This window comes from Equus caballus, chromosome 13, assembly GCF_041296265.1.
Source record: "Equus caballus isolate H_3958 breed thoroughbred chromosome 13, TB-T2T, whole genome shotgun sequence".
NCBI classification, from domain to species: Eukaryota; Metazoa; Chordata; class Mammalia; order Perissodactyla; family Equidae; genus Equus; species Equus caballus.
Genome location: NC_091696.1, coordinates 3558919 through 3583509, shown reverse-complemented (window position 1 = coordinate 3583509; position 24591 = coordinate 3558919). Strand labels below are relative to the sequence as shown.

Below are 24591 nucleotides of genomic sequence, written 5' to 3'. Positions count from 1 at the left end.
GAAAGAAGCCAGTCACAAAAGGCCACTTTTGGTATGATTTCATTTACACGAAGTGTCCAGAATAGGCAAAGGTGTAGAGACAGAAAATAGATTTGTGGTTGCCTAGGCTGGCCGGGGGACAGGCTTAGGGGCCAACGGTGAGTGACTGTTCATGGTACAAGATTTCCTTTTGGGATGATAAAAACATTCTAAACTTTGAATAAGGTGATGGGTGCACAACTCTGTAGATGGACAAGTCAGAACCATTGACTCGTACACTTGGAACAGGCGAACCACATGGTACGGCATATAAATTATTTCTCAATAAAGCTTTTAGAAAAACAGAAACAGGCGCTGGGCTGCATTTGGCCTCGGCTGCTGTCCTCTCCAAACTCCTCCTCTGGACCAATGAGCTGTGCTGGCCCCACTGCAGCTGTTCAATCTGCGTCCGCACTCTCCCTGGAAGGCCCAGAAACTTCCGCATGAAGCTCTCAGAAACCTCTGCCCAGGAGCGAGTCCTCGGAGCGTGTGTGTTGTAGGAACCAAACAGCACCACGGACTATGCTCTGGGTTTCCGAATGTTTTCTCTGAAGAGCCACGTTTATCTTTTTCCCCTCCTCTTTTGGAAGATTTTATCTATTTAACAAATTTCTTTTCCTTTTCCTCAAATAAGGGCACGGGTGGCACTGTCAAGGTTTTGGTGGAAGGCTACTTTTTCACTGAGGCCGCACTAACGACCTTACTTAGAATGATAACTGCTCTCCCCACATCCCTTACCAGCTCTGCTTCTTCCGTTTCTCTTACACTCATAACCCTGAGCAGTCTAGACAGCTCACGTCTTAGTGGTGTCTGTTGTTTATCTCTGGCTCCCTTTTCTTGAATGTCAATCTCACAGTCGAGGGGGATTTTGGCCTTGTTTTTTTCACTGATGTTTCCCAAGTTCCCTGAACACTGTAAAGAGCTCAACAGATCTGTGGATGAATGAATGACTATTAAGTAACACCTAGTTTTCTTTTCATGATTATTTTAAGAATCAGGTACAATAATAATAGTCACCGTTTCTTGAGTGTTCTAAGTGTCCACATTTTACAGATGGGAAAACTGAACTTGGCCTCAGTAAGAACCCACCCCAGGTCACAAATCAGGAAGGATGGGACCCGGGTGTGATTTCAGACAGGCGGCCTCCGGGGCCCACCCTGCAGCGCCCATCAGCACCGCTGGCCCTCAATAACTGGATGTTATTTCAGCCCAAACCAAAGAAACCTGCACAGCCTAAGCAAGCAAAAATAGATGACCTTCCATTGGGCATTTTTAAATATTAAAAATATCACGTGAAACCCCCTCATGGCACCTCTTCCAATCCCCAAAGGGAATGGGCTGGCCCGGTTAGAAACGACTAAGGAAAAGTGAAAACACACCACTGTAGAAAACAGAAAGTCATATGCAGGTGCATTTCGAAGTAGAGAAATGTGAGTAAATAATCTACATACACACATACTACAATCGGATCAGCTGGCGCAAGCCTGGGAGGGGGCCACTGCCCCAGGATTTTGACGGCATCCGACGCAGGATTTTAGTTCCTAAAGATCCGTACACTGGGAAGACAGCCATGCAGAGGCTGTGCCTCGAAGGGACAGAGAAAATCACAGGACTCTCTTGATTCCAGACTTCCTGCAGTGTCATCGTCCTCTGTTTAGCGGCTACCTACTGGCCTAACTCTTCCCTAAGCCCTGGCATGGAGAAAGCCCCTCTTTCTGTCGGATAGATGGAAGTAGGACGTCAAAAGATGGCAGATGAATTGACTGGTGGTGGATTTGGCAAAGCAGACGTGGGCCTTGGAGCCTTGAGGACCATGACCTCATCCCACCGTGTGCTTCCTCCGCTGTTCATCTCCTCGCTTTCCAATCATCTCTGCTAACAGCCCCCAGGATGCTCCGTAGCCTCCTTGAGATTCCAGTGTGTTTCCAGTCTTAGTCCGAGGGGGATCCTGATTCACTCGGAAGGCAAAAGAAAACACAGACACCAAATCTAGTGGTGATTGCCCTCGATGTGAAGAAAGAGAATCAGAATTAGAAGCTTCTCAGGAAGCGAGGACAAGGAGGAGGTGATAGAGGAAAAGAGGTGACGGGGTGGGAGAGAGCGGGGCTTAGCAAGCTAAGTTTTCGAGTCACGAGTTAGATGAGTAAATATTTCTAAAACTTAAAAAATAATTTTAAAAAATCGATGACACTTTCCGGTACAGACAGAATCTGAATGGAAGATGGGACCGACCCAAGGTACAACATCTTAACCAAAAGAAGCTGCCCCTGAGTGAAATGTGGACCACACAGTCCAGCTGCAGTGTGGGCTGGCTGAAAGCAGGGTGGTGAATGTTGGTTTGAACCAGGCTCCTTTCTCTCAAAACTGTACATATCTTTGGAGTCTGCAAACTGCTTTCCCATCCATTTCTCACTTAAGCCTCAAAATAGCCTAGTGTTGCATGGTCATGCACCGCATAACGGTGTTTCAGTCAACGACAGACTCCACAGACGATGGTGGTCCCATAAGATTAGTACCATGCAGCCTAGGTGTGTCACATCTCATCACGAGCAGAAGCCCCCGATTTTCCAGCGCTCAATGCGCTTACAAAATCTTCATGGGAATCTTGCCTGTAGGCAAGGCTGTACTGTGTAGGTTTGTGTAAATACACTCTGTGACATTCACACGATGACAAAATAGCCTAAGGATGCATTTCTCAGAATGTATCCTAGTCATTAAGTGACTCATGACTGCATTACAGAAAAGAAAAAAATCAGAGAGGATTAGCAATTTTCCCAAGACCACACAGCTAGGAAGTGGCCCATCCTTTTCAATTCCCGTCTATGTCCAGTGCCCGGGATGCCAAGAGAGGCAGGTATGGTGGTAACGTGGGGGAGGGGCCCAGTCAGCCCAGATGCCCTGGCATTGGTCAGTGTTCCTCTTTTTTATCTGAAAAGATAATGCACGTACATGGTGAAAAGTTCAGACAGTGCGAAGGTTACTCTCTCCTTTCATCCCCTCTCTAGAGGGAACCATGGTTACCAAGTTCTTGGCCATCTTTCCAGAGAGAGTCTCGACCCATTCTAGTGCATATGTGTGTATATGTGAGTGTGCATGTGTATACACACACACATACATGTGTATGCACAGACACACAGAAGGACACATTTTTGCGCTTACTGCTCTAACTTGGAGATTGCTCTGTGCCTGTGTATGTAATTCCATCTCGTTCTTTTAAATAACTGCACAGGTTCTGATGTGTGGACGTAGCATAAGTGGTTTCCTGCTGTGGGTGGCCTGTGACATCTGTGCTGGAGGTGACTCGGGAGGAACAGTGCGTCTCTGGGCTTTGTGTAGGGCTGGGCCCACACTGGGGGCAGCGAGTGGGTGCTCCTGAGGCAGACGAGGAAAGGGGGGCTCCCAGAGACGCAGACGAGGCTCCCCTCCCTGGGGGTCCTGGCGAGGCCGTGTGGCCACTCTCTGCAGCAGAGATGCCCCTGGAGGCCTTCTGAGTGGCTTCTCTGGGTTTCTGTTACATCTCAGTCCTGGAGCAGCAAGTCCCTGGGTTTCTGTGCTCAATGTTCTTGCAAAATGTCCCCTAAGACAGAGGGAGGCATGGGACTCTTACCTGTAGACCCCGGGCTCCATCAGCTGAATAGAATTTTCCTTTTGGGCTCCCTCTGGGCCCCATGGGGCTCTCCAGACCCACCCCCTCCTCCGCCCAAGTCAGAGGGTAACTACACCGTCTGCTGGTTGGAAAATCCCACAGAAATATGTTCAGGAGGCCTCAGAAATTTGAATTTTTTAAATTAAAATATTGAGTCTGGATCCAGTTCAACCCCATAATGTAGTGGTTTGCTTAATGACTGCAGAATATTGTCTTATCTGAGGAGACGCAGGACGTTTTAAGACCGCAGAGCCTGAAATTAACAGCTTGGAGTTTTCGCCCGCGCTGCCTGTTAATTGACTTAAGCCATTAAAGCGAAAGACTTTTTGGCAAGTCCCAAGGCGCTCGTACGAGCAAAGCCACGGACAAGTTCACATCATTTTAAAACACGCGTCTGGCGAATCAGCCGTTTTAGGAACATAGGCTGTTTCATCAGAAGGTTTGCAAAACGTCCCGCAGCTCCGAAATAAAGTATCTGAAAATGGTTCCACTTTATGACAAAACCAAACCTCTGAAACCTACTTCTGGAGGCCACAGAAATTGGCAATAACCACGTCGAATTTCGGTTTTCTTGGGAAGTACGGTAAGGCCCTGTCACCAACCTCGACCCCCTTCCTGCTTCCTTCTTCTTGGCGCTGTGCATCCACAGCCTGAGTGGGGGGATGAGGCCGTGGCAGCATCGCCTGAGTTACGTGGTGGGGGCCGTGGGGGCTCACAGCAGACGGTGCTTTCCAAAGCCAGGCCCCGTGGCTTCTCTTTCCCACAGGAGCGTGTACCCTGAGGACACGCACTGGGGCCACAGGGACCACCCACTGCCTCTTGGTCACGGTCAGAAGGACAAGGCTGCAGTGCAGGAGGGGCCCACGCGGGTCAGCATCCACCTGAGTCCACCCATGGATGCCGGTTGGGTGGGCACAGCGAGGCCGACTGACAGACACAGGGCTGGGGCTGTTTACAAATAGTTCCTGACCTTCACAGAGCGTTGTGTTTTTTTGTCCTGGAAATGCCTCATTTTGTGGAAATCCCGCATAAGGCTTACATTCATGGCACACCGTGCGCCAGGCCTCCCTGGTAACGTGGAGTGGCAGCGTCCTGGCCGGGAGCCCTGCGTACTGAACCCCAGAGCCGGGGCAGGTGGGAGGCAGCCGTCCGACCGAGGCTGGCCTGCTGGGGTGCTGCCCGAGGCAGTGCTGGCCGGGGCCTCCAGGGCAGCCTCGCCAGAGGGAGTGGCGGGCTCAGGCCCGGGGGACAAGGGCCCTCTGGGTGCGAGCAGGCTCTCCTGAGGCAGCAGTGGACAGCCTCAGGCGAAGTCCAGCAGGAGGGCCTCCAGGAGGCGGTGGGAGCTGCGGAGCAACAGGCACCCAGCTGGGAGCAGCAGAAAGAGGGCTGCGCCGGAATGGCAGGCCATCTGGCAGAAGCGACCGCAGAACACCTCCAGCTCCTTCTCCTGCTGGGGAGCCAACACCAAGGAGGGGCACCCCGCCCTCGGCCTGGCTTGGGTCATCTGTCGCCTGGGAGGTCATCCAGACAGTACTGCTTAGGGGAGAGGCAATGCTCAGAGGCAGCGAGGGGTCATTGGGCAGGACAAATGTGTTCTAGGCAGTCAAAGCACAAATGACACCCCCCCACCCCCCCACACACGAGCTTGCCCCTGGGGGACCAGCTCGGCTCAGAGGCGCGCTTTGCTGGGGGCTGTGCCAGTGGTTCAAGGTCCTCGCGACGGCCATGCCTTCTCCTTCCCGTGGATGGGGCTCTCTGGGAAGGAGAGGAGGACCCAGACCCCCCGTTCGTTCCTTTCAGAGGAAAGCTGAACTCATGGACCTGAACCTGTGGCCCCCACTGGTTCCTCGCCCTTGGACGCCCGCTTTAGAAGGCCTGGGGGCTGGGCTCGTTGGGTCTCAAAGCCCAAGAATCCACAGGCTCCTCCCAGGAAGGTGTGAGCACCAAGCTGGCGGCTCCCTCCCCTGCTCCTCCCCCTTCGTGTCCACAGAATCAAGGCTCACACAGCCCCGGACGCCACAGCAGGGTTCCCCACTCCCCACCTGCTGCTCACCTCAGTGTCCCGCCTTCTTGGAGGGCTTTATCTAACTGTCATCCAAGACAATAGAGATTGCTTTCCTCTGTGATCAAAGCTCACACTTCAAAAGTTTTTTCCTTTAACTTTTCAATAATAATAACAGCAATAAGAACAGTAATAATGGCAAGGCTTTGCATAACACAGGCCCAGTTAACACGGGCATTTTCTCTTTATTAATTTAGGAGACGATGACGTGGGGACAATGGAATCTTCTGTATGTTGCTGTGCAGGTGCCGTGACTGCCTCGGCTCTGAGTTGGGTGTAGCAGCACCCGCTTCTCTAAGACTAACTGTCCATGGGTCTGAGGACAGCTGAGGTGAGAGCAGACGGCCTCTTGGGAGGCAGTGCGGGGCAGTGGTTGTAGCCCTCAGCCGCCTAAGGTCTGCACCCGGGATCCGCTGCTCACCGGCTGTCTACCATGGGGCAAATAGCTCCCCCTCTCTGGTCGCGGTTCCTTACCTACAAAACGGGACCCCTGACGTGCCTACCTCCCCAGGTCCTGGAGGAGTCCCGGGACCCGTGGATGGACCCATGAAAAGTGCACAGAACACAGCCCGGCACACGGCATGTGTTTGATAAATGCCAACTCTCTTCTACACGGCAGCTGCGATTTCCAAAATACCGGAGACGGTGGAAAATGTGCAGATTTTAATTTTGTATTTATGGGAGATGGGATGCAGGGGGGAAATGGTGGAGAAGAGAGAGAAAAATGAAAATGCTCTTACCTTTGGCTCATCAATGGCAGTGGTTGCTTCCGGAGCAAACGGACAAAGTGGGAACCACAGGCCCCTTCTCCCGGGACCCGGCCCACCTCCTCCCTGCAGCCGGCAGCCGTGGCCTCTTCCTAACACCCCCTCCTTGGCTGCACGTGGGAATCACTCGGGGAGCTTTCAAAAGAAAACAAATGGCTGCCAGGCTCCACGCCCAGAGACTGTCTTCACTGGTCTGGGTGTGTCCTGGGTGCTGGGACTTTTAAGCACCGCAGTTGAGAACCACCCTCGGAGGCTGGCAGGACCCCACGACAAGGGCGAAGACGCACCCCTCCTGGTGGACCCAGTGTTGTGGCCGCATGACCCTGTCGCACACAAGTCTAACCCTCTAGCCAGAAAGAGAGGGAATGGCCTGTTCATTCCCCCACTCAGAGCCCCCTCTGAGCCTGCGGAGGCCCGTGGGCGAGGGGAGAGTCCTTAGAAGGGAAGGCAGTCTTGCTCAGGGCCCTGCACTCCCCCAGCCTAACTTTCGTAACAAGCAGTCTCCCCTCTGGGCACCCGTGAAGTCTTTGGGGGGACGGCCAGGTGGTGGGGGCCTGGCACTGGTGCTGAGAATGGCTGCAGTCCACTCGGGGCGCAGATTCCAGGCCACCCGTCACAGGCCACCTGGCTCACGGCCAGGGTGCTGCCCCCGGAGTGCATTCCCCGGGAGAGCTGGGATCCCTCTGGCCCCTGCTGCCTGTCCCGCACGTCCGTGCCGCCTGCACGTCAACAGGAGGGGGTCTGGAACAGCTCCGGGTTCAGATTCAGTGCTTCATCTTTACAGCCTAGAATTCATGAGTCATTTCATCAATACTTGAAGAAAATCACAAGCGCATAAGGAACAAAATGATGTTTTTATTAAAAATCGTACCCATAGCACCTCTCTGTCTTCCTACAAGTTGGGTTTTTTTTTTTTTTTTTTCTTTTTAATGAGATCTGGTTTTCTGCACAATTCCAGGAAAGATTGTGGGGAAAACTTCAGGACTGACCTACTCTCTCCAGAGACCAGAGGTGGCGCTGAGAGAGGAGGTGGCCTCGGCAGGCTAGCCCTGTCCGCGGATTTCTACGTCCTTCCACCTCTCAGACCGGATCCGTGCTACAGGGATGCGGAATCAAAGAGAGCCACGTTGGCTACGCGGACCGATGGCTCATTGGGAGAAGAACTACACCGTGTGCCAAGAATTCTGAAAAACTGAAAACCATGCTACGAATCGGTATGCAAACACCATGCTTCAGTCCCGTGGTGATGAGGTCCAAGCGCGGCAGCAAAAGAGGTTTCCAGAGGGCGGAAGCTTTCCGTGGCGGAGGGCCGCCCACTCGTGGTCTCTTCCATGGCCGGGGGTGGGGGCATCCCCGCATCGCCTCACATCCGGTCTTCCTCGGCTATGACGTTTTCATGGGGTGATCCTTGAAAGCGTGGCAGGGACGGAAGGCTGGGGCAGGAGAGGGCTCCGTTTGGGCCTCATTCAGAGGACGAGGTAAACGAGGTCAAGTTGATGTGCTTAACACCCGCAGGGCACAGGGACTGCCACCGCCCCGCCTGCCGCCCCCCTGTCTGGACACCTGTGCCCTGGTGCCCCGCGCAAGCCCTTCCCTGCCGCTCCGACAGAGGGGGGGCCCTCCCGGGGGGGCCCTCCCGGCTGCCTCAAGGGTCCTCCTCCCAGGCAGGGGCAGCTCATGGTCATCGCTGCTCTTCACGGCCAGCTGGGGGCTTCCACGGGGCCCCCGCAGCCCCTGCTCCCCAGGACGCACCTGAGTGGCACCACTGCAGAGGAAGGCAGGAAGAGGACGCTCATCTTGCCCCGGTTAACAACCAGTGCTTGTCCTTTGTTCAGAACTGAGATTAAAGTCCAATATCCATTTTCCTGTCATGTGATTTTTTTTTTCCACCCTAAAGACGAGAGGCTTCTCAAGGCCCATATTGTGAAGGGGCTGAACTCTAACCAGAAACACCAACTCTGTTCCTTCGATGCAGGTGTCTCTCGTGGGTCAGAGCCCCCCAGGGCCGGGGGAGGGCAGACACCAACAGTCCCTCAGTAGCCATGGTGCCCATGCAGCCTCCACAGACAATTCCATACCAAAAAAGCTTACTCAAGGTAGAGAGAATACAGGAAATGCAGTGAGCCTGAAAAGAAGTGTCATGTGGTTGTCACAAACCCAAAAGCAAAAACCACACCTCAGCCCAGATTGTCCTCCTCCCAGGACGGCGCGGCACTGTCCCCCATGACGTAAAGTGACGTCCGTATGGCTTAGAGAGCAGAGTGCACAGAGGCAGTGCGGTCCACGTTCTCCATCCAGCCCTTCTCTTCCAGGAAGGCCAGGTCACAGCCTTGCGGGTTCCTGGCCACCTGGGTCTTGGGGCCGAGAGGAGGGAGGTGGGCTCTGTGCCCCCGGAGGGTCGTGTCCAGTGAACTGTGGGGGGCAAGGCTCGCGCAGAAGCGGCTTTGGGCAGAGCGTCTAGGATTTTTGGTTTACAACATTTCCCCCTCCACTCACAAAAAGAAGGAAGGAATGGGAGAAGGAGGGAGAGAAGGCAGGGAGGGAGGGAGGGAAGGAAGGAAGGGGCGGGAGGAGGAGAGAGAGAGGAAGGAAACTTTCCACACACACCCTCTACTTTTGGAAAAACTGAAAAGGGCCTTTTCACCCAACACAAAACTCTCCTTGGTCTCCTGGGGCCACAGCCAGCAACTCTGACAGCAGAGCGTGAAGATGCCCTCCGTCCCCTGGAGGTGGAGGAAGGAGAGGGTCAGATGTTCCACATGAGGCACGAGCCCGGCCAGGTGCTGGCCCGGCACCTCCACCCTCAGGGCCCCGGCACATCACTTGGGCCAGCACTGCCCTGCTGCCCTGTGCACAGAGCGGCCGTGCGTCTCTCATGTGCCACACTCCTGCTGGCGGGGCAGGGACGTGGGGCCCTCCCGGACACACACACGGGCTGGCGCCAGCAGCACTCAGGTGACATCCAGACCCGGCTCTGGGCTGGGGGACCGGACACCCGTCCCTCTGCCACCTCAGACACCTGTTGCGAAAATAATGCGATGGGCTGGAGGCACAGCGACGGTTTAGAACCCAAGACTTTCCAAGCAGTTCGTGCCGTCTTCATTGAGCTAAAAAACTAAAGCTAAACAATAACAAAGGGGAAAATAAGTTTTTCCAGAAAACCTGTTAAGGCTAAAAGCTGGCCTCGGATGGGGGGACGGGAAACAGCAGCGCTGGCGGGCAAGGCGCAGGCAGCGGGGGTGGCCGGGGGACCTCGGGGGCCAGCTGCCCGCGGGCATGGAGGGCTGTGAGCTCTAGCGGGCCAGCCCTCGGCTCCTCAGAGCCGCTTCGCTTTATTTGGAGACTGTCGCTTTTCGTCTTTCCCGTGTACAAAGCTAAACAATTAAGAAAAAGGCACCTGGAGACAGCAGAGACTCATTCATTTCATGTGACATATTTTAAAAAAAGATAAAAAGGTTTAAAAAATACTCTGGTTAACAATGCACACCTCTTACACAACAAGCAATTCTGAAACCGCCGGCTCCTTTTCTCCGGGCCAGTGGGCCGGCCTGTGCTGTGTGTTCACAGGGAGGAGCTGGCTTGCTAAGGGCCATCGGGGTGGCTTCTAGCCGTGGGGGTGGTTTCCTGCTCCTGCACTATGGGGTTTAAAGAAAGAAAGGAGGAAGAAAGCCCCGAATCTTTCACCACTGGCACGACAGAACGCAGCCGCTGAGCCATCACCGGGTCAGAGGACGTCCCCTGGAATCTCCTGCCCCACTGCCGGAGCCTTAAAGCTGATTCCCGCCTGGAACCTGCGCAGTGGGGACCCTGCAGAGCCGGGCACGGTGGGTCAGAGAGCCCTGAGCCCATGTCAGCCGCCGGCTCTTCAGACCCCGGGAGAGAGCTGCAGCCCCAGCTGTCACAGAGGCAGCGTCCATCCGTCTGGGGCCTCTGGTTCTCCGCAGGCAGAGGAGGTAGAGCAGAGGGGGTAGCGGCCTGGAGGCAGGTGGGGGTCTCACGCGACCCCCAGCCCTTCCTCCCCCTCCAGCCTTCCTAGTTGGACGTTAGGACGGAGAAACCCGGCACCGGGGAGGTCTGAGGTCTTCAGAGGCCCGGGGGTGCCACGCCATTGCACCAGTGAAATACACCTTCTCGTAAAAAGAAAAGAAAACCAAAGGAACCCGCTTCCTGCAGCGACGTTACAAAAAGCCATTAAAAAAACCTTTCTAATTGAAATCTAGTGTTCACAAGTAGGTAAAATCATCACGCATCAGAATTCGTGTTAAACAAAAACTGGAGCTCAGTTACTGGAGTTGATTGTCTTAAAAATAGGCTCCGGGACGGGCGGCCTCACACGAAGGAGGAGAAGCCGGTGAGCGGAGTCCGGGCGCCGGGCCCGGCGGGCGCGAACACGGCGCTCTGCGTGGTGACCACAGCGTGCAGCGGCGGGCCCGCCTCGGCCCCCGCCACCGCCTCGTACCTGTGCGGGGCGGCGCGCCCGCCAGGCGCCCGGCGCTTCCACGAGTTGTAGTAGGTGGGGTCGCTCATGTAGTGGTTGACGAAGGAGTGCTGGGGTGGCGCGTCCTCGGACTCCGAGTCAGTGCCCTGGCGGAGAGGGAGCGAGTGTGAGCGACTGACAGGGCAGGGACGGGGCCCTGGGGGAGGGGACATGGGGGGTGGCCACAAGGTTGTGGGGCATGGGGATGGGGGTGACATGGGGAGAGAGTGGCCACGGAGAGGGCAACCGCAGGGCAGGGGTGACCATGGGGAGGGTGGCCACAGGGGGAGGCCGGCCACGAGCAGCAAGGCTGAGCCAGAAACAGGGAGCAGCCAGGAGCTGGGACCAGCATTAGTTACCCAATGGAGGCCAGTGTCTGTCTACTGTCTCCTACCCTCTTCCCCCCTCCTCCCACCTGCAGCCCCCCAAGCCATCCCACCCACACAAGGTGCCCACACACCTCCCCAGGCCTCCCCCAGCCAGACCCCCCCTGAGCTCAGCATCCCTGCTGTGTGCTTTCTCTGCTGCTCCTGAGTCTCTGCTCCCAAGCTCTGTGTGCCTGAGCTGGTCCTAGGAGGGTCTACACTGCCCTCCTGCCCCAGGAATGGTCTACAGGGCAGCCCTGCCCCAGGATGGGTCTACACTGCACTTCCGCCTCAGGAGAGGTCTACACGGCCTCAAGAGATGCTCTGTGTGTCCTCACAGTGCAGAACACAGGAGAGCAGTGGGAGCGTGGAAGGCCCGGGGTCTCTGGCCATCCTGAGGGATGACCGAAGGGAACCTGTCCTGAGCCCGCGTGGAGGGGAGGAGGGGTGTCTCTGCCATGGGACACAAATTTCCACACGTCCACACAGACCTCTGTGGGGCCACCAAGAAATGAGGCCCTCAATGAGCCGTGATGTCTACCATATCTGCGGACCCTAGCTCTCCAGCACCAAAAGCCCTGCCCCCTCACACGGCTACAGAAGAGCTGGCGGGGGGACTGGGCTGCTTGTCCACGTGTGAAGACCCGTCCCGCTGAGGGTTTCCCCTCGTCTTTCTTTTCATAAAATAAACCAGCAGTTTCCGTTAAGAACATCTAGTCCACAGTTTCTATGTTCATTTCTTAAACCACAACTCTGTCTCACGTATTTTACGGTCTTTGGGGTTGAGTTAAAGGCATTGGAAGAATTACTAAAGGAGACAGTGGAGGCTGAAATGAGTGTTTCCCAAGAGGGCAGAGGGCTCCCTGTCCCTGTCCCGGTCGTGCTGGCTGATCCTGGGACCCTCACCTGGATCCTGGGAGCTTCCTGCGCCCTCGGCATCTCTGCCACCTGGTGGGGATGGAGCCCACAGGCCAGCCCAGGCTCTGCTGCAAGAACCGACACCGAGATGCTCCCCAGACCCTGAAAACACAGCGGGCTCCTCCCTGCCCCACAGGGACCAGGCGGCAGCCGCCTGCAGCATGCCAAGAATGGGTCTGTAGACACAGCAGCCGGCCAGCTTTCAAAGTCAAGGAGGGAACGGGAAACTGGCTGGTAAAGCCCTTCCCATTTCAGAGCACCCTGCCAGGGCTGGAAGAACACTGAAGGGACGCTGGGCTCCATCCTGCATGCAGCCGCCCGGCCCGCAGGGCACGCCTCCGCTCTGGGCTCCGGTGCCCCAGTTCTCGAGGCTTCAGCCACACCCGCCCTTTCTTCTCTCCCCCGAGGGTGTGAGGAGGCCTGGATGGTCCAAAGAGTCAGTGGCCCCAAAATGCCATCTCAGAGTCACCAGGGATGTCTTGCAGGAGTGCGGAATCCTAGGCCGTGGCTCCTGCCCTCCTGATTCAGTGGGTCTGGGGGAGGGCCCGGGAACGGGGATCTCTTAGGAGCTCTGGGAGGATTTGGATCAGTGGCCGGGCTGGGGTGGGGGCAGGGGAGGAAAGGAGGGGTGCCTGCTGGCTCTCATTTTACGTGGAGGTGGGGTCCATATAAAGGGTCCCCGGATGCTGTGAGTGGTACACCCGGGCCATTGTCCCTCATCTGATGGAGAGTGAATGACCCACATCTCCACCTGCGCAGGAAACTCTGATCCCTGGACTAACACGGTCCCCCACCTGGGAGCCAGCATTTTGTCCTGTAAGCCTGTAAGAGTTGGGGCCTCTAGGCCATGCAGAAACCCCTCGAGGACGTACGGTAGGGCCAGAGACTTGGGATTTTTCAGATACAGACTGAAAATCTGGCTCTAACTGCAATATTTACATGAAAGCCGCGGTAAGTCACAGATTTGGGACTTCTCAGGACGTTAAATCTAAACTGTTTGTATTATGGCACAATAAACTGTCGGCAGCTGAACACATCTGCGGTCCCTCTGCTTTTTACTGAGTCAGAGCTCATATAAATGCGAGGCTGACGAATTTCCCTCCTGACACCTCCCAGGACGCAGAGAACATCCAGCCCCTCCATCACTGGACGACGAGGACGTCAGAGGGAACAGCGGCTTCCCGTCCGTGGACACTACGTACACACCAGATTAACCCCCTGCACCGTCTTTGTAACCGCACAGTGATCCTGTGAGGTGGGTGCTGTCATTCCTATTTTCTGGAGGAAGAAAGAGGCTCAGAGAGACGGCGAGCTGCGCAGGTCTCCCGGGCAGGGCGGGAGCGGGTGCCCAAGCCTGGCAGTCCCCAAGGCTTCTGCCGCCTCAGCTGGCGGGGAACCGGTCCCCAGCTCCAGGCGCCTCCTTGGCATCAGCTGACCAGGTTCACGACCCCCTATTCAGAGTTCCAAACCCCACAATGCTCCGAAAATCAAAAGCTGGTTTTGCCACTTGTTTGGTGCCAAAGCCTGACAGGCGTTGAGCTGATCTGGCAGCTTTTCCTGCGCTGCACTCAGGGTGAATATCCTTAGGTTTTGCCACAGAATCAACAATGTGTGCGACCACAGATTGCTGCCCCGACCCTGCTGGAGATGTTGCATAACACGTGATACATTCCCAGACCCGAAAAATGCCCAATGCTTAACTCCATCTGGCCTCGGGAGTCTCAGACAAGAGAGCAGGCCCGGTCCTGGCAGCTGGTGTTGAAGACTTACTCTTCGTCTGTTTTCTGGAGGCCGCAAGGGAGCTTCCAAGGCAAAGCTCTGTGTGCGCCAAGACGGGAGAAAGGAGAGCCAAGGCCATCGGAAGGAGCGTACGGAATCTTTGTCACCTGTCCCTGAGTTGGGCTTGTCACTTCTTTCGACACTGATTTTGGTTCTGAATTTCCTGAATTTTAGGGGAAAAGAGCATCGAAGGCATCCCTTTTCTCATGAGAAATTCACAGGACACTCAGGAACGGACGATGGCAGTTTGGCTCTGGGTTTCACAAACTGGGGTCAGGGTTCACGGTGGTCTGAAGACTGAATTTAGGACTTGAGATTTGCACCCTCTTCAAACCACCTCCCCGGTGCTCTGGGCCCACGCCTTCACCGTCCCAACCACAGAGCATCCTGGTGTGGGATGTGAGAAGTAGCATTTGGATTCAGTCCCTCACTTTGCATAGAACGAACCGAGACCCACAGAAGAAAACGACCTTCTCAAGGTTGTGCTGACCAGGGAGAGAGTGGGGCAGACCCAGTGCTGGTATGGCAGCAGAGGTGGCAGAACTAAAAGCCTTCTGGTAATACGCCAGGGACACCTTCAACCAGAGTTTCCTCAAAGGCTCAAACACGTTGCACGGCGGCTCTCCCATCAAGTCTCTGAGTGGTGGAGGCCGTCGCAGGCAGCGTGGCTCCTGCCGGCAGTTCCCGCTCGGTAAACCTGCCCAGCACCCAGGTGGAGGCCCTTCGGGCACTTGTCTCCCCTCCTCCTCCCCTTGCCCGCCTCTCCTCCTGCAGCCACTCAGGCTGTTGAGAAGCCAGGTTCTCAGTGGCCATGTGGAACTGAGGGGCAGCCTGGAGTCTCTGAAGGAGTCAGCATTTCTAAGAGCAAGTCCAGCCCTGCCTAGAGAAGGGAGGCATCGAATGTCCCACCCCCGTGTGCATGTCTATGTGATTAAGAACAAATAGTTTCATCAGAGACTTCTTAGTAGCTAGCTGTCATTACGTATTTTCTCAACCAGAAAGTCCTGTAATGTGGAGAGACGGGTCTGTGACAAATGTGGGTGCTGAGAAGAGGTCCTGGCCGGAGACCCAGCCGGGAGTGGCTCTCTGGCCACAGTGATGTCCTGGAGTTCGTGTCTGGGCTTTGACCTTTTGGAATGACCTTCAGGAAGTGACTCATCTCGGCCTTTCCCTGTCACATGAGCAGAATGGCTTGTCCCTCAGAAAATGGTGACCGGTTGATGGGTGAGCGTGTGACTTGAGCTGAGCCCCTGGGAAGCCGCCCTGGGACTTTTCACACTGCATCTGGAAGAGCGGATTCTTCATGTGGGGGCAACCCTGGGCGGCTGTGAGCCTTGAGTGGCCAGGGCCCACGGGTCCAGCCAGGAGCTCCCAAAGTCCACGGTGAGAGAACAGAACCGCCTCGCAGAAAGAAGTAGAGACGAGAGACCGAGAGCGGCTCCTTTTCCTTCTTGCTCTTTCTTTAGGGAGAAGTGTGAACTTACCCAGGGTCACGTGACATGTAAGTGGGGCCTCCTGCTCACACCTTGCCATCGTCCCCATGAGAAAGCCCTGAATTAAAATGCCATTCTTCTTTCTATGGCCTGTTCTGTTTATTGTTTGCATGACATTATTATTTTTTAGTGGGGATATATTTTAGGGCATTAGAATTATTGACAAAAAGGAAATGCTACAGGGTCCTTTTTTTTTTTTTAATTTTCTGTGTGACATGAGGTAGCGATGTGTGCTGGTTTCCCGGGAAACCGTGGAAGGACAGCACGTGACTGGGTGTGGTGGCAGACCAACTGTGGGTTTCTGAAGGTGCACAGATGCCTGGTAAGCAGCTAATAGAGATGAGCTCAGCACTTTCGGTATTACATTGTCAAGATGAAAGACCCAAATATTACTAGGGAATTAATTAGGTACAAGGGGGTTGTTCTAAATGGGTTGGAGCAGGAGAGATTTTGAAAACTGTTCCTCTGGATTTTGAAAACGGTTTTTAAAATGTGACTTGAACATCACTCCTGCTGTAATTCATAAGCAGCCGTGTGATAAAACGGTGACAAACCCTCTTATTTCTAACCGGAGAACCATAAAGAGCCACAGCGTGTCTCGCGTGATGCTGGTGGCCTAACTCAGAGCAGCTCCGATCAGGCAGGTTCTTGTGCACCTGTGAACTGACTCGCAGAATTTTCACTTGAGCAATATTTCTGAAAATAGCGAGAGAACACCCTGGGGAGAAGAGGACAGCATCGCTGTTTCCTCAGGGAAATATTAGCTTCGCAGAAGAGCTCTTCCAGCAGAGGCCTCTCAGGTTCCTGAGCCCTTCCTCCCCCGGGCTCTGGGGATGAGGATGGGTGGGGGGAGGAGACCTGCGCCCGTCATGGCGTCCCCCTCCTCATTCCTGCCTCCACACTAGGTCTGTACGTACTCTGTGCCGCGTCCCCAGCATCTCGGTGTTCGCTGTATTTCAATCTAGAAGCAGCCTCCAGTAGGGACGATAAACATCTCAAATCGAAGTCCAGACCCATGTCACCTCTTGGCAGTCTTGTCTGGAATGAGTGCTACGCCTCCGGGGTGCACTCTGCTGACCACCCCGGTCTGCTCTCTGAAAGCCCGGCCTCTCCCTCTAAGGGTTTATCTACGGTGCCATAACTTGACTCTCTTCCCGTGAATTTGAGGTTAAAGGACCAAGCCAGAAGTGGATGCTACATTGGGAAAGCAAACTCGGAACTTAGCCCGCATTTCTCACCAGTCCCCTCTGAACATCAGGACCATCGATTATGAAGGCAAAAGATACTTCTAGAACGTCTGTGTGAAGAGCTCGCAGAGCCTCTCCCCAGTGGAACCATGATTTAACCGGGCAAAGTTATTTTATAAACAACCATTGAAAGTCTCTAGAAATGGCGCCAAAAGCATATAGCAGATGGAGAAAGACTCATTCCAGATCTAAATTTCACTAAGAACAGTGAGTCTGTGGCACTGGACCCATGACCTGCTCCCCCGTCCCCCAGCTCAGGGTGACAGAAGCTCCACTCTGGGCGGATGCGGCCCAGAAGACAGGGCTCCCTCTCCTCCCAGCTCCTAGTCTAGGAATTTGATGTGACCTGGGGGAGGAGGCTGCTGGCATCGCTCATGCAACCGCCCACCCCCAGCTCCGCGTTGTATGGCAAGAGAACCGGGCTCCCTTCCCCCAGCCAGTCGTCACCTGTCGGCTGGAGGGTCTACACCAGGTGTGGCAGGCTGAGCGTACTGAGCCCTGACTGCCCCCACCCCAGCTCGATTGTAGGGAAGAAGTTCCGCACCGGGAGGGGCAGGCCCAGAAGACCAGGGGCTGCCCTCTCGACCCAGCATCCCCTTGTACAGCAGGTGTGTCACTGTGGGAGAAGAGGGCTGCTGTCCCCATTCTCAGCTTTGGTGCTGCGACCCAGAGGTCCTGACAGGAGGGCGAGCGAGCTCCCCAGCTCTGCCTAAGGGGAATGGCTGTCTTTGGAACAGAGCATGCCTAAGGGCGTTGTTGAAAACAGTGCAGGCCTGAGGGGTGAAAAATTAAGAGCAAGCTGGTAGTTCCATGACAGCAAGAAGTGAAGCAATAAGCCAGTCAGAAGTTGAACCAGAGAACCAGGGAAAGAGACAGCCAAGGAGAGCCCTCTTGGGGTCAGAGGAAAATTCAAAGATTGACAACATCCTTCTACTGTGAAAGGGCCGGGGTCTAATTGAATCAAACTATGGAGTAATTTATACCCCAGGGCATTGTCAAAAATAATAGAGCTAGCAAGTGGTGGAGGTTAGCAGCTGGGTGTGCTACCGATAGTGGTAGACCATCCAGAATCTTAATGGGGAGAAGGGAAAAAGAGATACGGAAAGCCTGGCTAGAACAGCAGTTACCCCGTCATCAGGAAGACTGCATGCGTGCCTGAGGCTGCACCTCTGAGTATGGACACAAGAGGGTACACACCGCATCAGAGGGTACACACCACATCAGAGGGCACACACCGCATCAGAGGGCACACGCCGTATCAGGGGGCACACTCTGCATCGGGGGCACACACTGCATCAGGGGGCACACACTGCATCAAGGGGCACACGCTGCATCAGGGGGCACACACTGCATCAAGGGGCACATGCTGCATCAGGGGGCACACACTGCATCAAGGGGCACACGCTGCATCAGGGGGCACACACGGCATCAGGGGGCACACACTGCATCAGAGGGCACACACTGCATCAGGGGGCACACATCGCATCAGGGGGCACACACTCCATCAGGGGGCACACACTGCATCAGAGGGCACACACTGCACCAGGGGGCACACGTCGCATCAGGGGGCACACACTGCATCAGGGGGCACACACTGCATCAGGGGGCACACACGGCATCAAGGGGCACACACTGCATCAGAGGGCACACACTGCATTAGGGGGCACACACGGCATCAGGGGGCACACACTGCATCAGAGGGCACACACTGCGGAGGAAAGGGCTTCTGGACTAGTCCAGGCAGTTAACATTAACATTTGTTAATAAGCAGATAACTAGGTGAATAAGCAAACAACAACAATTCTCAGTAGGAGGGTGTGGGTGGATATCAGTATTCAGAGTTGTTAGAATATATCATCTAAAATGATTTGTTTTCAAAAAACAGAAAAGTGTGACCCACACACAGAGAAAAAAATGGGTCGCCTCTAAGGAGGCCCAAATGTTAGCAGACAAAGACTTCAAAGCAGCTATTATAATACGTTCAAAGGACTAAAGGAAACCATGTTTAAAGAATCAAAGGAAAGTAGGATGACGATATCACACCAAGTAGAGAATATCAATAAAAATATAGGAATGGTTTAAAAAGAGCCAAATGAGACGTTCTGGAGTTGCAAAACACAATAACCAAAATGAAAAAATTCCCTAGAGGGGCTCAACAGTAGATTTGAGCTGGCAGAGGAAAGAATCGGTGTACCTGAAGATAGATTGGCAGAGATTATGTAGTCTGAAAAACAAAGAGAAAACAGAGCGAAAAAAAAACCAGAGCACCTGATAAATGTGAAGCGGCACTGAGTACACCCACACATGTGTAATGAGAATCCCAGGATGAGAAGAGAAAGAAAGCAGAAAAAATACTGGAGGTTATAATGACTTAGAACTTCCCATATTTGATAAACAATCTATACACCAAACTAGCTCAATAAACTACAAGTAAGATAAATGGAAGAAAGTTCACACCCGGACACATCGTAGTCAAAAATTTAAAAGACAAGGACAAAAAGAAAGTCTGCAACCAGCAGGAGAAAAATGACTCGTCATGTACAAGGGAACTCAAATGATATTAACAGTGGATTTCTAATCAGAAAAGACGGAGGACGGAATGGAGTAACACGTTCCAAGTGCTCAAATAAAAGTGACACCCAAGAGTCTTATATTTAGCAGAACTACTTTCACAAATGAAGGTGGAATTAAGACGTTCTGAGATAAACAAAAACAGGAAAACGCATTACTAGCAGACCTGCCTTGCAAGAAATACTAAAGGAAGATTGTCAGGTTAAAAGCAAGTGACACCAGGTAGTAATTCAAACTGACGTGAAAAAACAAAAAGTACTATCAACGGTAATTACATAGGTAACTATAAGAGATGGGACAATTGCATATTTCTCCTCCTTTCTCCTCTTATCTGATTTAAAGAGCAATTGCATAAAACGTTATGTGCATAATTGTATTGTTGGGCCTGTAACATATAGAAATGTAACATTTTAACAATAACATCATAAAGGAAGGAGTAGAAGAAAATAACACCCAATGGTAACTTGAATCCATAGGATGAAATGAAGAGGACTAGAAATAGTAAAGAGGACTAGAGATAGTAAATACGAAGGTTAAAGAGAGAAACTTTATCTACATACTTGCACTCTTTTCTTCTTTCAACTTCTTTAAAAGACATTCAGTTCTGTAAAGTAACACTAGAAAACTCCATTCTTGAGTTTGTAACATATGTCGACATAATATGTATAACAATAGCACAAACAGGGGAGGAAGGAATAGAGCCATACAGTAATAACGTTTCTATATGTCACTGAAATTTAGCATAAATCTGAAGTAAATACTGATACGAGGCAACAGCTAACAAAAATAACTGAAAAAATACAGCAAAAGAAAAAACAGGGGGATTAAGACGGTACACTAGAAAATACCCACTTAGCAAAAAAGAAGACAGTAATGGAAAAAATAGAGGAATAAAGATATGAGACATACAGAAGGCAAAGATCAAAATGGCAGATGTAAATTCTACCTTAGCAGTAATTACATTAAATGTAAACAGACTCAACAACCTACTGAAAAGGTAGAGATCAGCAGAACGAATAAAATAATACGATCCAACTATATGCTGTCTACAAGAGACACACTTTAGATTCCAAGATTCAAATGGCTTCAAAGGAAGAGAAATGATATACCATGTAAACGGTAACCAAAAGAGAACTGGAGTGACTACACTAACATCAGACAAAACAGACTTTAAGACAAAAACTGTTCCTAGAGACAGAGATATGTTATATCGATAAAAGGGTCTATCCACCAAGAAGATATAACAATTATAAACATACATGCACCTAAAAACACATCCTCAAAATACATGACATTAAAAATGACAGAATTGGAGAGAGAAATAGGTTAATGAAGAATAATATTTCGAGACTTCAATACATTAACAGATGGCAGAAGATAAAAACACAGAAGATTTAAACAACACTGTAAATCAGCTAGACCTAAGAGACACGCACAGAACTCCCCACACAACAACGGCGGAATAACATTCTTTTCACGCGGATACAGAACATTCTCCCAGCATAGACCATATGCTAGGCCATAAAACGAGACTCAATAAATTTAAAAGGATTGAAAATATACAAAGTATGTTCTCTGACCACAGTGGAATAAAAGTAAAAATCAATCACAGAAGAAAATTGGGGAAATTCACAAATATGAGGAAATCAAAAACAGACTCCTAAATAACCAATATCCCAAATGGGTGAATTATGTGGTAACATGAATTATACCTCAATCCAGCTGTTTAAAAAATCTGGCTCAAAGTAAACTTTCCCATCTGAGCTGGCACGTCCACGATGATGACATTCCCCAGGTCCCTCTGTTTGGATCCTATGAATATTAGTGCCTGCAAATCCCCCAAATTCATAAGGTTCAAAGTTGGGGCCTAGCAAGATTATAAAAGCGAAGAACTGTGGAAGAGAGATGGGCCTCACTTCACCTACCCGGGGACCCAGAAGCAGACAGAGGACCCAGGTCCCAGGAGGGGTGTCTGTGGGAATTACAAAAGGAGCCCCGATCTCCTGGCATGGGGGCCCCTCGCTCGCTCAGCCACATGTCCCTCTGCTACGACAACTCAGTTCTGCACTGCACGTGTGCCTCTGAAGTCCACCCCATTAGTGGGTGTGTCTGGGGAGACATTCAAAACCCCCTTTAACCTCGGCTCTCTCATCTATTATATGAGATCATAACAACCTCCCTGCAGGATTTAGTGTGGATTCCCCGTCCCTCTGATCTCCTACCTCTGCCCTCCTCTCTTCCTCTCTCCCTGCCCGTCCCCTCCCTCCCTCCCTCCTCCACTTGCGTATATGAATGTGTTTTAATTAAGGTACACATGTATGTGTGCCCATATGCATGTATGTAAACGCCTAGCTCAGAGCCTGCATGCATTTCACAATCCTCCACAAAAATCAGCTGAATTGGAATCTCAAACGCCCCGAGTGTGTGAGAGCAGAAACAGACCCAACGCTTCTCATTAACAGATTTTGAGATTGCTTTCATGAACAAATAGTTCAGAATTCATGAATCCAGTTCTGGCTGCTCCAGGAATGGCCACCGACTCCCTGGCACTGGCCTGGGGGAGGCGGTGGAGGGGGCGTGGTTCAGCTGAGCTCTGGGGGTGACTTCAGACTCAGCCTTGTCCTCTGAACGATGGGGAGAATCACCTGCCTCGTGGCGCTGGTGTGAGCATTGAAGGAGTGTGCTGGCCCACAGTCGGTGCTCAATTAGTGCTCAACACACTGAACCGTTGCTAGCTCGGCCTGCAGAGCTGACGCACCATCGCTGTGAATATCACCCATGACGCCTGTATACGCTAAAGGCCACGGGTCCAGGGACGAGAGGACAGATGCTGGTAGTTGCCGTGCAACCATGTCTCTAATTGCTACCCAGAAAAGGCCCCGCTGGAAGGCAGTCCTCCTTCCCACGTGCTGGTTGCTTTTGCGGAAGCAGCTCGAACAAGGCTGCTGTTCCTTTGTCACAAAAGAGCAGGTCGGTTTTTGCAGCATTTCGCTTGGCAGCCCCTCGACTGCAGACAAATGTCGCTTTCCCAACATTTGCAGGGCTGCTGCCGCTTCCATCCTGCCCAAGGGCACGGGCCAGATGGGGGCCCAGCATCCTTTGTAAACAGACAGCGCCAAGCAGAGCGGAGCCCTGTGTCACACTGACCCCACCTGCTGTCCCATCTCCCTTGGCGTTTGTATACAAACCACAGTTTAAGAGAAGCCATTTTATAGAGCCTTGGGGCTCAATAAGGCCTGAATTCAGGTCAAAATGGAGGTGAGACTCATTTTAGATTAAATATTGATTTAGAGTATGAATGCCAAGAGGTGGGCAGCCCTACGTGTCCAGCAAATGGCTTGGTGATTTTCGTCCCTCTCGAGACTTGGCGTGTCTCAAAAAAGAAAGTTTAGGACCCGGGGAGGGAGCCATCTGTCTGGTTGCTGCTTCAACCGGTTTTGCTCCTAAGTGTGATCCGAGGCAACGCGCTGGTGGGGAAAAGGGAGGGAAGCTGAGCCCCCCTTTGGAGCCCCACCATGGCTCTCTCTCTGGATAATGTCCCCTCCCACCCCCGGCCTGCTCCCTCACTGAGCCTCGCACACATGACACACTCAGCTCCATAACTGAGCCCCCAGACACAAAGGAGGCCTAGGACATGCAGGCCCAGGGTCCCAGGGGTCACAGCTGGAGGCCGACACTCCCTCGGGGCGAGATCTCCCCTGTCCAGCTGTTCAGTGAGGACAGGGCTGCGTCTCAGGTGGGAGTTCACCAGCCCCTGTTAACTGCCCCGGAGCCGCTGGGGCTAAACTCCCCTCTTCAGCAGCAGGAAGCAAGGATGGGTAGGGCCTGGGGAGGGAAGGGAATGCTCGGGGCGTGGGGAGGAGGGGGTGCCCGTTTCTATCAGTCTTGCAGACTCAGGCCCTCCGACTCTCCAACTTCTGGCTAGAGGCCACCAACTTCTACAGTTACCTCCAGAAAACATTACTTTCATTTCTGAAAGCAAAACGGGAAGAGAACGGTTTCCAGATCAGAAGTGCACTTTGGGCAAGTTATTGAGCTCAGAGCCGGCCCGGGACCCGAGAGCTCCAGGACTAAAAGAGATGGAGCATGGGAAGGCGCCCAGCGGCGGATGTGTGACTGGCTGGGTGTGCGGTCAGCAGGGCCCCTCGTCCTGCAGTGAGCCTGCCTGGAGGATGCTGGCCTCCTCTCTCTCCCCCTGGCTCCCTGAGACTGAAGAAGCAGATTTGCTGAGAGGTGCAACCGCTCCCCCGGGAGGCAGGTCCGGAGCATCTGTTCTGCTCTGCTCGAGGCTATGGGTGAGGGGCTGACGGGCCCCCGGGGGCTGTGGGTCTGAACTCGGGCTCTGCTCATCCTTTGCTCTTCCGTGAAAGGGAGTCATTTGTCACTGGCTCTGCCGGCCTCGTGGGGCTCTTGTAAGACTCAGATGAGACAAGACACGTATGTGGCACCCCGAGAAAGCAGAGGGCCCCCTACGGAAGTGGGGAACAGCGGTCGCAGGCACTCACCTCAGATTCCGAGGCGTCTACCGACTTCTCCTTGAGGTTCATGCTCTCGGTCAGCACGGCGCCGTTGTACTTGTTGCAAATGTCCTCGTCTGAGTAGTGCAGCCCACCAGGGCTTGGGCGCGGTGGGGACCTGGGATGAGGACGAGGCTGCAAGTTACCCCTGTCCAGCTCTGGGCAAAAGCTACCCGTCCCCAAGGCCTCCTGACTCGCCCTCTGGCCTCTATCCTATATTAATGAGAGGAAATCCACCGCCTCTGACACCATTTTGGCAACTGATGCAAAAAATTACAAGTCTGGGGGCCGGCCAGGTGGCACAGCAGTTAAGTTTGCATGCTCCACTTTGGTGTCCTGGGGTTCATGGTTTGGATCCCTGGTGCAGACCTACGCACTGCTCATCAGGCCATGTTGTGGCACGTGTCCCATGTATAAAGTAGAGGAAGATGGGCATGAATGTTATGTCAGGGCCAGTCTTCCTCAGCAAAAAAAGAGGAGGATTGGCAGCAGATGTTAGCTCAGGGCTAATCTTGCTCAAAAAGAAAAAAAATTACAAGTCCGCTGCAGCATAATGTGACACCCACGTGAAGCAGGAATTCCCTGATCCGAGGCGCTCAGCTGGCTGACAGAGGGGACCTCCAGATCACTTCCCAACACACCTCAGATCTGCCCTCTTCTAACATCTCTAGAAATGAATTTAAAATACCTCTACCCCCCCGATCCTGCCCTCCTGGGTTCAACACTGCCCT

General features: G+C 53.1%; 1 protein-coding gene across 3 annotated transcripts in view; it reads right to left on the bottom strand.

The window, feature by feature from the left end:
• Nucleotides 1-7328: 7328 nt before the first annotated feature.
• Nucleotides 7329-24591, bottom strand: part of SDK1 (sidekick cell adhesion molecule 1) — an 857904-nt gene continuing 840641 nt past the window's right edge. For 2 of the 3 annotated variants that reach the window (XM_070231390.1, XM_023616782.2), the window contains exons 44-45: nucleotides 23849-23978; nucleotides 7329-11077 (exon numbers count right to left, since the gene is read on the bottom strand). In XM_070231390.1, the coding sequence (XP_070087491.1) occupies nucleotides 10823-11077; nucleotides 23849-23978 (385 nt within the window). In that variant the 3' untranslated portion in view covers nucleotides 7329-10822. The remainder of the gene's footprint in view (nucleotides 11078-23848; nucleotides 23979-24591) is intronic. The other variant, XM_070231391.1, reaches the window with a different exon arrangement.